Source organism: Dermochelys coriacea, chromosome 6 (assembly GCF_009764565.3).
Source record: "Dermochelys coriacea isolate rDerCor1 chromosome 6, rDerCor1.pri.v4, whole genome shotgun sequence".
In the NCBI taxonomy this organism is placed as follows: domain Eukaryota; kingdom Metazoa; phylum Chordata; order Testudines; family Dermochelyidae; genus Dermochelys; species Dermochelys coriacea.
The window spans coordinates 68,908,103-68,924,944 of record NC_050073.1 but is presented as its reverse complement, the minus strand read 5'-3'; the positions used below and the strand labels follow the sequence as shown (position 1 = coordinate 68,924,944).

Genomic DNA, 16,842 nt, shown 5'->3' with positions numbered 1-16,842 from the left:
CCTTGAATTATAGATTATTAAAGATTACTATGACTAGTCCCAAAGCAGCATTTCCATAGGTACAGATACCACTATAACTTATTTATAACACCTATTTTATTTTAATAACCCTTAATTTTACATAGAAAAAAGTATTTTTCAAATGAAATAAAATGCTTTCCAGGTATACTCTTTTTGTTTTGAAAGTCTGAAAGCAGTCAGCTGAACCATTCTGTTATGGCTCCTTACAAATGAATTTTATTGAAATCATACAGTCTCTTACCTTTTCATGAGTGCTCTTTAGCTTTAAAAAGTAAAAGCTTGATTGTAACATTTTAAACCATACATACCTAAAGATATGCCATTAAAGCCTAGTAGAGAGAAAGAGGCTACTTTTAAAAAGCTCTTTATAATCCACTTTGCGAAGTCGATATGCTCTCTTGCATGCTTTGTAAGAGCCATGCCGTGCAAGGAGAGGAGACTGGAGCTGTGAGAAGCTTCTTCAGGACCCAGCAAGACAGGGAACTGGGCACCCTACAGAATTATAAAGCTCTGCAAGGCAGGTGAAGCAAGAGGAAGACAGGAAACAAGGGTGCAGATGCGTTTATTCCAGATGTTGTGTAAACTGTGAATATTTGAATACATTGTCAGCTTTCCCTCAGCCTTTCATTTCCATTACTTTCTGTTGCTTAGTTGTTTTGTTTTTAAACTGCAGTGTTACTTGATATACAACTTTAAATGTTAAGCTAGCAACTTAATAAGTAACAATATTTTTTGTCTATTGTTTTAGGGTTTGGCATGATAAACATCACAAGATTAATTAAACTGGGAATTCAAATCTTGTGTTGTATTCCAGTTACAAAACAAGGTTACAACAACCCCTTAGAAACTGATTTTTAAAATACTTGAAAGCAGACCTTTAGTGTAGACAAGAGAAAAGGATTATAAAAGGTGACAAATATCAGAGTAAACCTGATAGCTTTTTATCTGCAAAATATACATACAGATATATGTGTGTATAAATATATATTAAAAATCAAGTGCATACATTAAATTACTACAACTTCAGAACAACTAAATGTTTTCATGTACTACAAGACTCTTGGCTTTCTATGTAAGTGTATCCTGCTATGCAATCAAAATCCATTGTTGCCAGAGGAGCCAACCAATGCAGCACTACAATGCTGAATAATTGCTTTGTTTTAAATCCATATGTTATTTAAATATTACATTATTTTCAGGGGTACTTGGGTACAGGAAATTGACATTGTTTTCTAATCTGTACTTTTCCTTGTAAAAGATTTATTTTTCTGTACATTATGAGTTATTATGAGTGATTTTTCTGTATTCTTTATTCTATAGGGTTATAACGGTATTCTTAAAGGGAGAAGGTTATCTTCCAGTCTCTTTCCCTGCCCAAATTACCTCAGTCTTTTCTTCCTTCTTTTTCCATCATTCAATTTCCTTTACTTTCCCCAATGATCAGTATGGGGATGGGTGTTTGGGTCCCCCCTCCCACTTTGATTTGATGATCAGGAAAAGGTAGAACGCTTGATCATTAGCTCTTTCCTCATAACAGGTTACCAGAGAGCATATTGCACAGCTAGAAGTCGTGCATAAGCAAACAAACAGCCTGTGATGGGGTATACAAACCCTACACAGGGCAACACAAGGTTAATGAGCTATTGTGGGCTCAGACGGCCCCACCCTGCTATTCTTGTGAAAGATGTCAGACTTGGAGGGAAAAGCTTAAAAGGAATAGGAAGTCATTTTTCTGCCAGGGAACATGAATTCTGCACACACACAGTGGCGCAGAATTCCCCAGGAGTAATCTCAGTGCTGGAGTATTAAGCAAGGTGCTTATCCTGAGTTGAATCATACAGCTGGTGTGTATACTGACCCTCTGGGGACAGCAGACCTGGTATTCTGTGAATGTTTAGTGGATAAGGGGCTGGACACTACAGCCCAGAGGAGAGTGCTTGGTGGCTAACAGGCTGGTGGTGTCAGGGATAAAGTATAAGCAAGTCTCTCTCATGCTGGAGGCAGGGGGGTAATAAGGTGACTCACAGTCCTGGGTACCCCCACTCCTACGAAAAACCTCACCTATGAAGTCCTCAAATCATGGTTTAAAGACTTCAAGGAGCAGAAAATCCTCTCTCAAGTGACCCCTGCCCCATGCTACAGAGGAAGGCGAAAAACCTCCAGGGTCTCTTCCAATCTGCCCTGGAGGAAAATTCCTTCCTGACCCCAAATATGGAATAGTGTGGTGGAACACTGGGCAGTGCAGAGAAGAGGCTTAGGTAAATGCATAAGCCTGCTCCAACATTTAGGAGGCACCCTTGTGAAGGAATGTAGTGACAAGCCCTATGATGATAATGACAGTTACTAGTGATCTATCATGAGTTTAAACCAGCACCCTAACAGTGAAATATTCCCTAGCTCATTATCACTCACCTGAATGATTTGTTGTTCTTTGACTACAGTTCTACCAGAGTGTTGATTGCTTATAATCTGACTAAAGCATCTGTATTATGCTCTATCCAGGGGCTCACTCATTCTCTGAACAGAAAAGATGTGCTTTCATACATTTCTCTGATTCTCACAGAAGTTCAAATGGATAAACTCTGCTGCAAAAATGACTAAAATAAAATGCTTCCAGCTATCATTTATATTCCAAAGCAATTCTTAAAGTGTAAAAAAAATGCATCCAAATCAAATTTGTTTCCTGAAACAATGCAGTGTCGCAAGTGGCAGTTTGAAAAAAATACATGCCAGCTTCTAAATACATTCAATATGAATGGAAACATATATGTTTGTCTTCATAATAAAAAACAACCAAACCTGTCACCCTCCAAAACAATCTAGGATTAAAAAGGCCAAATTCAGACCTGGTGTAAATCTATTGAATTTGACTCCATATTTATCATTGTTCTATTGAACGTGAAAGTAGGAATGGGCAAAACCAAGGGTGGCTTTGTTTTTTCAAGGGAGGTTCACAGCTGGGTTCCATTCTGAAGACCCAAAGTTTGGAGGAAGGGGAAAGGTTCAGATGAAGACTGCAGGCTTTGGCTCATGCCAACTAGGAAGCAGACCACAAATGTTTAATTTAACCAAAAGCTTATAAGGAAGATGCAGTAGCTGACAGCTTTCTTTTTCAGATGTGTTGTTAATAACGGCTGCTGAACTAGTAACTCTGAAAAAACAAACATACTCCATTGCAATATTTTACCAACACTTACAAAAAATAACTAGTAACGGTGATTCTCAACATTTTCCATCCTGGGACCTTCCACTCCCTTCCACTAGCCAGACCCCATTCCCATATTGCTAAATGGAAAGGGCAGGGTGGTTGTGACCTGTCTGTGACCCATCTGGGGTTGTGGCCCCCTGGCTGAGAACCCCTAAACTAGCATAGCAACAAACCTAAAAGGAGAGGATGAGAAACACTGTTTACAATGGAGTTTAAAAACCACTCTTCACATTTTTGTTAAAATGTTTGCTTTGAGTGACTAGTAGACATGAATCACCCTTAGCTCCATCTGAAACCACAATCGTGCTTCAGATGTGTCTAAGGAAGAACAGTTATTCATCAAACTCTGCCTAGGCAGAATTCTTTCTTTCTTTCAACACTGGGCTGGTCAGATTTGGCAAGTTATTTTAAACTAGACAAGAGTTTTCACCTATTTGTTTTAAAAAATACATTTTAAAGAAAACTATTTAAACAGGCAGTAGGCTACAGGTGAGGGCTTGGTATGCACCAAAGATCTAAACTACAAACAGAGAACAAGTGTGCACAAAGAGTACTAGGGTATCATCAATCTGTGCTTTTGATAAACTACAGTGAGAGACAATAGCAAATGCAGAAATGGAAGAAAGGAAGGGCCACTTGCAACTGAACAAGGATTAAAGTTCCAGGGGTACAGTAATTTTAAGGTTGTTTTACAGACTGTTACAGTTTAAAATTCACATTCAAGATATGCAAAACAATACATCTGTAATCAAGAAGGAAGGTGAGCTACAGTACAATGCCTGAGCACTCCTAGATAGACTAGCTTTTTGATAGAATGGACAGTGTCGTTCTGATTCACAAAGGATTTAGGCACCAGGTGTGGAAATCTGCTGTGAAAGTCATATATTGGATGATCTAGTTCAGGGGTGGCCAACCTGTGGCTTCGGAACCACATGTGGCTCTTCAGAAGTTAATATACGGCTCCTTGTATAGGCACCGACTCCGGGGCTGGAGCTACAGGTGCCAACTTTCTCATGTGCCGGGGGTGCTCACTGATCAACCCCTGGCTCTGCTACAGGCCCTGCCCACACTCCTCCCCTTCCTGCCCCCTCCCCTGAGCCTGCCATGCCCTCACTCCTTTCCCCACCTACCCCCAAGCCTCCTGCATGCCACGGAACAGCTGATCAGGAGGTGCAGGGAGGGAGGAGGAGGCGCTAATCAATGAGGCTGATGGTGGGCGGGAGGCACTGGAAGCAGGCGAGGGGAGGAGCTAATGGGGGGCTGATGATGTATTACTGTGGCTCATTGGCAATATACACTGGTAAATTCTGGCTCCTTCTCAGGCTCAAGTTGGCCACCCCAATCTAGTATGAGATGGGTGGTGTAAATTACAATTAGCGTATTTGGGGTTTATGCCCACCAGTAAAAGGAAATTTAGGGGTTGTGCTGTCTCCCTACTCCCGCCAAGAGTAAAGAATGGCACTTCCATTTATTCCATTCGGAGGCTAACCATCAGCTTGCTGCAACATCACTTGTTTAAAAGGTATTACAATTTCTGCACCTTGGGAAATGCAGGCAAATAAAGGTAATGCCTTGTGTTTTCACAAAACAGTCAAAAGAAGAGGGCACAAGCAGACCACATATTTACCCAGGACTCTGGCTATTTACAGCATGCCAAAATCATGCACCCAGTAGGCACATGCACATCACCATGGGATCTAACTGCATTGGCTCATGCCCTAGGCACATCTATGCATGCTCCTTTGGGAAGAAACTGTATCACATGGACTAAAGTCTACTTTTCATTAAACTACAGGAATGCATTTGTTTTTAAAGGGAGGAAATGGCTATTTTAGAAGTTTTTTTCTGTTAATTTCTAAACAATTTGGGGGGCCTCCTACACCAAATATTGGGCTTCCTCTGCTAGTTGATCCTTTTAGGCCAAAAGTAAGCATTCTTTAACTGAGAAAATAACTGGGCTACAAAAGGAAGAGAAGAGTAACATGCATAAGAAACCTAAAGGCTTTTCCTGACATGGCAATTTTTTACTTTGCTGTAAGAGATCAGCTAAAGAGAAAGGGCATCTTTTTATATTTCATTAATGAAACTCTCAGAAACTTGCTGTGTCCATTTTTGTGTAGAAGGGGCATGGCCTACCTATTTTGCCTCCATTTTGCGCTCCTTGAAGTCCTGCCTACTGGCTTGCTGCTGCAACACAGAATAGTTGTTTTCATTTTACTAAACACAGGAGTGCCCAATAAACCAGCTGCCAGACCGCAACATGAAAGTTTCACAGGAAATGTATACAAAGCCATACATACCCTTTGGAAGTGAATTAGACCTGTACTACCGTCTGGATTTCACAAATAAAGCAGGAATGACACCAGTAGATATTTGATGAAAACACATTCATAAGGAACACTTCTGTTATATGTTTCCCTTTTGTTTTTACGTATTTGGCACAAAAATCAGCCTGTAACAAATTTCAGCATAACAATGATCCATGGGATCATGTACTGTAGAAAGTGGCCTTCCTTTGTTATTCAGAGCTCCTGCTCCTAGTAGGAATCCACCTTGGGAAAGATACTGACTTTATTGTTCCTGCTGATTTTTCTTTCTGCTTTACACTTGGGCTGCTTTGTCTGGATGAGCTCTTCAGGGGTATTCCCCAAGGGAGGCAGCAGTCGCTTCTTACTATTCCGATTTTCTGAGAGCCACTGTGGAGGCAACTCAAAAGGTCCAAAGCCAAACTGCATTGAATATTTATCATTGACCAGCTCTCCTTCTGTTGGCATGGCAGGAGCCACCTGAGCAGCCGAGTCTGCAATGGTGTGTTGTAGACATTTCTGAACTAACGTCTCTTCTACCACTAAACTGGTAGTAGGGATTTCCTTCTGCTGAAAGTCACCAGAACCAATGGATTTTGTTTCATTCTCCTCATCATCCTCTGTTGGCTTGAAGATTTGCTGCTGCCCAATGTGAAACATCTCCAGAAGCTGGCTACCAGAACGGACATTGGGCTCCAAGTTGGTATCTGCAACACTCCCAGAGCTGATAATGTTCCTCCTACTATACCTCCGGTGTAGTTGCACTATTGTCCCCACTAAGCACTTCCGTACAGATTTGTTTATAGTCAAAAAGAGCAAAGGATTGGCTAGCAGAGAGACTTTAGGCAACCAGATAGCAGTGAGGAACAAGAAGATTGAAATATCTGGTATGTTGAGTATGGTACGGTAAATCATCAGAGTCACGTAGGGAACGCTGCAGAAAATAAAGATCATAACCATGGAGAGCAGCATGGCATGAAGCTCAGCTTCTCTCTGGGAGGCATAGGGAATAGAAATAGTGTTCTGAGGCGTTCTTAAGGCAGCTATGATGACTTTTTTCTTTTGGCTGGCACTCAGTGCTCTGCGGATAAGAATCATAAAGAAAAACACCACAGCCACCGGTACAATAACAGTGGTGATGTTATAAATAATGACATACACCAAGTGGCCTAGGGAGTAGCTCCAGGATCCTGTGCAGGTGGACATGGCATAAATATCGGACACATTAGTCACAGCAAATACAGGAATGCTGGCCACCACGGCATGGGCCCAGATATAGATAACCAGGTCTCGAGACTTCGCATCAGATATCTTTCTTTCCAATGGGTATAAAACTGAGTAGTACCTGCCAAAAAACAAGAACAGTTTAAAGAGATGTGAATATATGTATTGATTGTTTGGGATCACACAGTCAGAGAATCAAAGAATCATAGAACTGGAAGGGATCTTGAGAGGTCATCTAGTCCAGTCCCCTGCACTCATGGCAGAATTAAGTATTATCTAGACCATTCCTGACAGGTATTTGTCTAACCTGCTCTTAAAAATCTCCAATGATGGAGATTCCACAATCTCCCAGTGCTTCACCATGCTGACAGTTAGGAAGTTTTTCCTAATGTCCAACCTAAACCTCCTTTGCTGCAATTTAAGCCCATTGTTTCTTGTCCTATCCTCAGAGGTTAAGAAAAACAATTTTTCTCCCTCCTCCTTGTAACAACCTTTTATGTACTTGAAAACTCTTATCATGTCCCCCATCAGTCTTCTCTTTTCCAGACTAAACAAACCCAGTTTTTTCAATCTTCCTTCATAGGTCATGTTTTCTAGTTTGTCACTTTTCTCTGGACTCTCTCCAATTTGTCCACATCCTTCCTGAAATGTGCCGCCCAGAACTGGACACAATACTCCACTTAAGCCCTAATCAGCGCAGAGTACAGTGGAAGAATTACTTCTTGTGTCTTGCTTACAACACTCCTGCTAATACATCCCAAAATGATGTTCGCTTTTTTTGCAACAGCATTACACTGTTGACTCATATTTAGCTTGTGGTTCACAAAATCCTTTTCCACAGTACTCCTTCCTAGGCCGTCATTTCCCATTTTGTATATGTGCAGCTGATTGTTCTGTCCTAAATGGAGTACTTTGCATTTGTCCTTATTGAATTTCACCCTATTTACTTCAGACCATTTCTCCAGTTTATCCAGATCACTTTGAATTTTAATTCGATCCTCCAAAGCACTTGCAATCCCTCCCAGCTTGGTATCATCTGCAAACTTTGTAAGTGTACTCCAGTTTATAAACCAGTCTCCTGGCTTGACAGAGGGAGATGAGGATAGTGTTTTGGTAGCTGTTTGAGTATGATGTGGATTGCCAAATGACTACCAGTTTCTGCTTTCTCTTAAAAAAGAGTCTGGCTTTACAGGTCTGACTCTAGAACAGGACTGAAGATCCACACCTGGAAAGCACATGTCAGTGATCAGCCAATAGCTATCCCTACCATACCCGGGATATTACATTTTTGTCTGGATTTATGTTCATTAAAAATATCTTATACAGGTCTTGAAACTTCCAAGTGGCTCTCTCATAATTTTCTTATCTCCATGCACATTGCACAGGTCATATTCAGAAAAAAGAATAATAATGACTGAGGCACATTTATGTTCATTCAAAACGCCAGAGTCTCAATGTTAATCTGAAGGATGTCCTATGATGGATTACCTCCCACAGTACTTAGCACCAAAAAAAATCCCAAAAACAAAGTGGCAGAGGTCACAAACAGGGACAGAATAATCCCAACATGTGTATGTAGGGCAATAAGAAATGTGGATAGATTTTGCCAGAACAGTAGTCTAATGCACTGTCAATGTCTTCATCCTAAATATCTTCTGATGTTGTTTCTAAACAAAATGTAATTGTAAGCAGCAATACAATATACCTGGCTGATATGATTGGAGAATGGTTGCAGTAGTTGGTGGCATGTGTCATGCAAGTCAGTGAAGTGAGAGGCCTGTTGCATACATGCTTTCGGCTGTGGTAAGTCACCCTGTGTAAGCAAGCATGATATCTATAAATGCTGTAAAAATCAGGAGTCTTAGCTCTACTCTTCAAGAGAGAGCACTAAAAATAAATTGGATATAATTTTACTTAGCATGTGCATGAAAAACAGGTACAAGAATTTTTTAAAACATTTTGCTTTGTAGTATGATTGATGCTTAACTACAAGGCCCTGTCAGTACAGTATGATTTCTGCATCTAGGTGCAATGTATGTAGCACTGCATGTGTCCCTCTACTGTAGAAAATAGTGTGGATTTGATTTTCAAAAGTTGTGGTGCCCAGGGCCATCAGTAAATGGATAGTTATAAACATACCTAGCAATTTGCACATGCATCTGTGGTAACTGAACAAATTACATGCTCAAATTCATACTCTTTTTTGCTTGCAGATGGGGATGTTTGAGCTTTTAAAAATCAGAATCTGCTCGTGTATTTGTGGTGTTATTGTCCTTTAGGTGACTTATTTCTAATCATAGGGATTCTCCTTATCAAGTGGTAGGGGCTTGTGCTATTTGATGCTGAAGGTCACGAATATATATTATCACTAAGACCCACATAGTATGCAGTTTCACTGGTGACCATGGTGTCTGTTGCTTATACGGTCGCAGATAGCTGTATAGTGTTTTTTGTTTGAGATACTGATGCTTGAATATGAATCTTGAATATTTCTCAACTCAATAATTACCCATGCAAAAACCCATATCCTCTTCCTTGAAGACATTAGAGATGAACAATAGCTTCAATGTAAGCCCCAGACAATTTGTAAATATAAAAATACATATCAGACTTCAAAGGCATCTCATGATACCACAGATATGCCTTATGGCTTTTACTGCTAGTGATGCTATTAGAAGATGAAATTGCTGATAGCAGACCAACCTTGGATGGAAGCCTCCCTCCATGGAGATTAGTTTGACTGGATACAACAGTTTTGTATACAGAGTAGTCATTGTAAAGTGTCCATACAGTATCTCACTGGGGCACCAGTAATTAATGAAGGTTTTAATAATCAGCCCCATCCAGCCCCTTTTGTTTAAAGAGAAAAGTACAATTCTTTTTCAGTCTCTCTTCAAACCAGAACAAACCAAAAGTGCAGGAACTGGGTTTAGCTAACACCATCCTTAAGCTGTGAATTGTAAAGAGGAAATGTGTCTAGTCAAATAGAGTTGTTCAAAACACCACCAGTTTGGTTCATAGGGCTTCCTTTAATTAGTTTAGGTGAGCTCCCATCCTGAGTTTCCTTTTGAGCTCAGAGTTTGAAAAACATCAAAAACTCAAAGGAAAACTCAATTGAGTTTCTAGTGATTTCCACCCCACCATTAATCAGTCCAAGTGCTCTTGAAACTCAGCCAGATTTACTCAGACAAGGTGCAAACTTTTTAATGAAACCCAAAGTGGCAAATTATAATTACAAAGCTAAACTCTTCAAAACAGGGATGTATATAATGGAACAATACGCATATAAATTTTGCACCCAAGCCTGCAAGTCCTGTGTGAGTGGCTGTCTGTATCTCCTATTAAAAAATCAATGAGAGCTCTGTTTGCAGAAGCCCTGCAGGATTGATCCCTGTGTTTACTTGTATGTATTATCCTGATGCACACTAGTGCTGTAACAGTTATGGGCCAATCACTTTTCCCCATTTGAAAATTCTGTTTTTCTTGGGCTCGTGCATTTAGTTTGCATTGGGTGAAACATAATTCTCCCTTTTGATCATGCCTGAAATGTCGGGATGTAGTAGATCCTCAACCCCCTAATTCTCTCTTCTCCCCAGTCAGACACCATATAGGGAAGGAAGTGTCAAATAATAAAGACCAGAAAATATAGAAATTATAAGGAAAGCTAAAGAGGCACTTCCAGGCATAGCTGTAGTATGCAATGTTTTATCCAATATTAATAGAAAGTTATTGGACAAAATTCATGCCTGGTTTAACTCTGCTGAAGTCAATGGATGATTTGGTTCCTTACAGAAGTGACTCAAGTTAACTACACAATTATCAGATTAGCACAAACAGCATTCGTACGATACACAATGTAGGGATCATTACTTGCAAGTAACATATAACTTTGATGTCAGGTAACAATTTAGTTGGCATTAATTATGCAATTAACTTGTATCACACTTATGTTTACAAGACAGTCTGCTTTCCCCTGGCAGCTGCAACATCCATTTATCTTATGTCATCTGACCAACCTGCCCAATATTAATCTTACACACTGCATATTTCTGTTTTGGTCCAGCACCGTGTTGGACCCAGGTCTGTGCAGGGAGACAGCTGCCCACTTGGGGGACACTAGGACCCACAGGCTGCCCCCCTCCCCCCGCCTACTGTATGGCCTGGCAGAAAGCTGCCAAGAGGAGCCAGTCAGAGTCTCCAGCCGGTAGGGGAAGAAGCAGCCAAAGCAAGAACTGTTGATTTTAGTGTTGACTGTACTTTCTCTGCCCTGTGCTAATTGGCTGTTTGCTCCTCCCTCACAGTCTCTTCACCTCAGCTTCACTCCAGACCTGCCCCTCTTACTGCCCTGTCCCCCTTACCCTCTCGCCTTCAGTGCCCCCTCCCTTCCTTTTTCTTTCCATTTACTTTATCCTCTTCCATCTATACCTACCTAAAGAGAGTGAGAAAATTGTGGAAATAACATGATGTTTGCTGCCATCACACCATTCACTCTGCTTGTGCGTTGTACCCTGTTCCCCACCGTAGGTCTGTCTGGTCTATTTAGATTGTATGCTCTTTGAGGCAGGGACCATCTTTTTGTTTTATGTTTGTACAGTGCCTCATACAATGGGTCCTGGTCCATGACTGGGGCTCCTATGTACTATGGTAATACAAATAATAATTTTGTATTAGTCTGGAACCAAAAATTTGTATTTTGCTCACAGAACCACACATGTGAAACTGTACTTTTCCCTGTTAATAGAGATCTGCCTCAAGATAAGGGGGATCAGAAAGTATTAATCACATAATGAGTGAGTTAATAGACAAGTATCCGAGAAGTTTGTTCATCCCAAAGACTTGTTATTAAGAAGGATTAATGACAGGAGGAATAAGAGGATAGAAGCATCTTTGAAGATACATCTGCATATCAAAACCCCTTTGTGAAGTCCATAGATATCAGGATAAATTGAAATGAAACTGTTCTACACAATAGAGATTAATCTTTATATCCATACTTGTGTGGAAGGAAATTGAACTTTGTGGACACAAAGCTGGGGTGGAGGCAGTTGATATATTGGCACAAGGCACCATTAAACAATATTTAACATTCAGATGTCTGTAATTAAGCAGGGAAGTAAATAAAGAAAATCAAGGACACTATGCTAGTAAATTTGATTTCTTACCTGTCCAAAGCAATGGCAGGAAAACTAAGGATGGTCACTGAGCAGAAGACTTTATGCAAGAACTTAACAATTTTACAGAAGAACATGGTGTAGATCCACCAACAGCAGTGTGGACTGGCACTAAGGACAATATCAAAAGGCACACAGACTAGACTGGCACAGATCCCAGAGCAGGCCAAGTTCTTAATGAAGCGGTTTGTTACTGATTTAAATACTGATGTTCTGCAGGTCGACCACAGCACCATGAAGTTTCCTGGGAAAAGGGGGAAGAAAAAGACAAAATACAAATCTATACTTTTGACTAATTTGAATGTTTCAAAGTACTGCAAATAAAAGCACTTGTTTAGAATTAGCTATATATCTTTGATTCCGCCTAATATTTGTATTATATAGACAGAGCAAGAGCATGTATGTATGTGCATGCACAATTGGACACAAAGAGTTCAATTTCCAAACATAAGTGGTTAAATAGGATGCCCAAACCATGCATTTAGATGCTTAAATTGACACACAGGTGTTTCAAATGGGCAGTTTGTTTTGAATATCCAAATATGGAAATCTATTAAGGTACCCACATTTCAGAAAATTGGCACACAGTATTTTTAAAGATAGATATACAGAGTAAGAAAACAAAGATTCCAGGTAAAGCTGATTTTACATTACTTGTCTGGCTGTGAAAATGGGTCAGCAGCCTGCTTTTTTACTACCTCTGAAGACCTTGGTACAAGTTTATAGTAGTGCATCGAGGCCTGTATTAGGCAACAAAAGAATTAGATTTATCTTCATTTACTTTTCAATTTATGGGATTCCATACAGACAATAATGTCTAATTATACCAAGGGAAAAAAAGAGACGAGAAACACACAAGATGAAATCAACCAAGTTTTTCCAATATTCAAGATATATATATAGTCTACAGTTTGAAGAGAAATGTGGGATGAGGGTGTGGAGAGGAACAGAAAAAGGAAAGGCAGAAATCAACATTAGTTCAGATAGTATTTACTGATCATACTCTACTTCTGACACAAAAAGTCTGACATCAAAAACTCAGTTCTTCCTGAATAACCTCGACAGTAACTAATAATATATAATGTTATGGCAGATGTCACCAAGTGTTGCTTTTATACATAGTCTTTCAAGTTCTTTTTCTTTAGTGTGCAACATAATATTCAGTCTTGGGAAGACATGCTGTGCTGTTGTTAGTATTTCTTAGGCAGGGTTCTCTGTAGGAGGTAGCTTCTGAAGAGACGGAGTTCTGTGAGCAGAGAAAAGTTTGCTCTCTGCCTTTGGCTTTGATTAAAATAACTTTGTGAGGCAGTAACTTGTGTTGCTGCAGGGCTGAGATTCCTGGAAAAAGGGGCGGACTGCCGTGCATGCTGTCTGACCACCTTTGTTCTAGAATTGTGTATGGATATAAAAAAAACAAGCTACGCTTAGCATATACTAAAAATTCTATGTCACTGATATCTCCTCCACTGGGAAGCTGACCTGCAAGGCTCCACATATTTGTTACTGCTGAACAGAGGAATGACACTGGTGTCAGAAAAGGACACTGGTGTCAGAAGAAGGGACAACACCAGCATGCCATTTTTCAGGATAATTGTAGACCCTAAAATCCCATCATGTTTCCCCTAATTTTAAAAAAAAACAGTAACAGAACACATATACCCAGGGACCAGACATATACCCACTACAACTAGAGAGCTGCATTTGCCAACCTTTTCAAAAGTGGCTTTGAAATATCACCCACAAAGCTTATCACCTAACACACAGAAAGATTTATATGCTAAAAGCAGAAGGCCAGAGAAATATCACTCCCCCTGCTGAAGGCAAAACCAATCCAGATGGGTAGTTGGTTTCACAAGAAGTTGTTAAAGGCCCACAGCTGTCATTGTACAGAGAAGGACTCCTTATCCATGACATTAAAATCCCACAGCAACACAACGGGAAAGGAAGCAATCTGCCTTTGCAGCACTTAGTGCTGGGTCCCTCCTGCTGCACACCAAGGTGTCAGATACAAGATTGTTAGTCTCTAAGGTGCCACAAGTACTCCTTTTCTTTTTGCGAATACAGACTAACACGGCTGCTACTCTGAAACCTGATTGCAAGAGAGAGATTTTTACAGAAAAGAGAACATTTCCTAATAGGAAAAGCACAACCAGAGATCACAACTAGTGTTAACAAATAGATAGAAATGCCGTTGAGTTGAGTGTAGGTCCTTGCTTCATTCTGCCAACTAGCTTTTTAGAAACTAGCCAGTATCTTTACTGTATCATTTCAGAAAGTGTACAGTATAACTTCTGAAATATTCCCCATTGATATGCTGTATAGGTTTACAGTAAATAAATATAACTCTTTATTCAATTTTACATCAATTGTATGGTGTATTTCTTATTACCCAAATTCCTATTTGGTAGCTGACCAAATATTTAGCTAAGTATTTACTATTTGATGTGTTTAAAAATGGAATCATCATCTAGTTTTGGCAGGTGCCCTGGGCATGATAAAATATTCACCAAGCAGCATTCAATCAGCTGGGTTTAAAGCTTCCGAAAGCACTAGAAGGTATTCAGTCAATCATATCACTTGCTCAACAAAGTATTCCTTGTTATTCCTATCCTCCATTATTAAAGGAGGACACTTCAGACAATAACAACATACTATTATGATGCCCTGGAGCAGGGGAGAAGCTGATGGCTTTGTTTGTAAATTGAAACTATTTACCTATTTTGAATTTCTTTAGTAGCTCTTCACAGTAAATCACTAAATCACTGCAAGGTTCACCTCTCTGTTGGAATGAATACAAATAAAGAAGTTGAGAAAGAAAAGCAACTAGCGGAAGTTTTTATGGTTCAGACACTGCTAGAGAAGTGTTGAGCTATTCTTCATATTCCTGTGGCATAAGGTCTAATGAAGTAGGACAGTCTGATTCTAGAGAGACAGCCTTGGAGTCAGTTTATAAACCATGAGTTGTCATATGATTTCTTCAATTGGGAGGTATAGAGGAAATGAAAATAGCACAAGTCCTGACCAAACCTGGCTGATGAGTGGGAGGAGTAGAGCTCACAAGGCATCGTTCCTCTCTCTCTCTCTCTAAGATGGAGGAATCCTTTACCTATACATGATGCAACTGGACCCCCACATGTGTTCGGTGGGACAGAGCTGAGTGCAAGCACTCAAAAAGGTATTATACCTCCAAAACTAATGAGTTTTTCAATGGAAAATTAATCAGGCACTAATGCTACTCAGAGAAGCATTAACTTTATTTGTACTTGCAGCCATGGTTAACTAGCTCCTAGGCAAGCCAGGCTACCAGAGAAGACTAGGACATTGGGAATCAGCATGCAGTGGCAAGCTCTCCATGCCGATAGCTTGAAATCGGCAGATTTCCTACCATATGCCACAAAGCCTTCGCCGCAAAGAAAATAAGGCATTAAAAACTCCACGCAGGAGTCAGATAGTATGGAGACAATCAAAGCCTACACAGGGAACTGCACAGTTTTCCATATCAGTTTTGCTCACCCGTCATCCATTTATTTTCATGGGAGAAGATGACAGGATCTAGGTGACTGAGTTATTTAACTAGCATTACAGCAGTCTGTGCTTTGAGCCTTTTCCATACTTGTATAGCCAGAGTTGTCCCTTTTTTGTCCACATTCCTCTGTCATTAGCTTTTGGAATTTGTGAAAGATCCCAGACTACTATCAGTATTCTGGCTGGTTTATAGCTCCATGTTTCAGGTCATTACAGCTGAAAATACTATAGATATTTTCTATCAAAGGTTATTTTCCTAGGTGCTTTGGATGATAACTCATCTAGAGCCAGGCCACCTTGGGCTCACATTTCATAAATGACACCAGATTGTGCTAGTCAATTCTTGGATGGGAGAGTTCCATAGGAAGCGGTGCTGGTGATTCAATAGACTGCACTGTCCCCTCAGCACTAAACTAATGTACAGGCATCTCTTATGGCAACCTTGGTATAGCGAGTCACTTATTGTTGTTTAGGATTTCAAACATGTTAGAGGAAAGGACAAAGCTGTATTTTAATTAAAAAGGAGAAATATAAATTCTTGTTTGATAGTAGTTCTTAATGGGCAAATGTCTACAATAAAACAACCACTACAACTGGCATTAGTTGGCAACCTTGCTGGCATTCTGTGTGACTTTCAATGACAGGTAGATGCCTAACTCCTGTTCGGGCCTTTGGAAATGTTTCCCAGCAACAATGTAATCACTGGCCTCTGCAGGCTTCACTGAAAAATAGATCCTTTAAATTTAGAAAAAAAATTAAGTATATAATCTGCCAAACTAATTTAAATAAAGTTAGTTTATCTACTTGTATTACTATAAATTTTAATACACAATAAATATCTTTATGCACTGTATATTCATTATGTTGTATTTGTATGTAATAAATGGTTGCCTTAGGTAACCCCAACTTTTTTTTGCTCTGTAATTTTAGGGAGACCAATGTAAGCAGAGTTACAATAATGAAAATACCCAGAGAAGCAGAGTCAGAAAAAAAAGTTACTACAAAAATGGGCTAATACATCACGCTGAAAAATAGTCTGCTAAGGCGACAAACTCCAGCGAACATTTTTACATATTCATGGAATCTATGGGTAGCAACATGGGTAGAACTTCTATTATTATCAATAAAGTTGATTTCTGATTCAAAGTGGTGAAACAGATGGAAACATATTAAACTCAGTTGTTGGCGCACCTTTTTCCACACCAAGCTCCACCATTCTTAAATGTCTTTGCTAGACTCAAAGTGTTGATCCGGGCATTTAAATCAAACTGAGATAATTTTGTAACAACATCTCTTAATAATAACTCTAATAATAAGTAAAACCCTGAATAATATCTTTAACAACCACCAAGTTGACAGAAACCAGAGATGGTCATCTAAAAGAAAT

The 16,842-nt window shown here is 39.7% G+C and overlaps 1 protein-coding gene across 2 annotated transcripts in view; it reads right to left on the bottom strand.

Moving 5' to 3' along the window:
* Positions 1–1,430: 1,430 nt before the first annotated feature.
* Positions 1,431–16,842, bottom strand: part of GPR176 (G protein-coupled receptor 176) — a 78,973-nt gene continuing 63,561 nt past the window's right edge. For both annotated transcript variants that reach the window (XM_043517508.1, XM_043517509.1), the window contains exons 3-4: positions 11,922–12,174; positions 1,431–6,880 (exon numbers count right to left, since the gene is read on the bottom strand). In XM_043517508.1, coding sequence (XP_043373443.1) covers positions 5,767–6,880; positions 11,922–12,174 — 1,367 coding nt within the window. In that variant the 3' untranslated portion in view covers positions 1,431–5,766. The remainder of the gene's footprint in view (positions 6,881–11,921; positions 12,175–16,842) is intronic.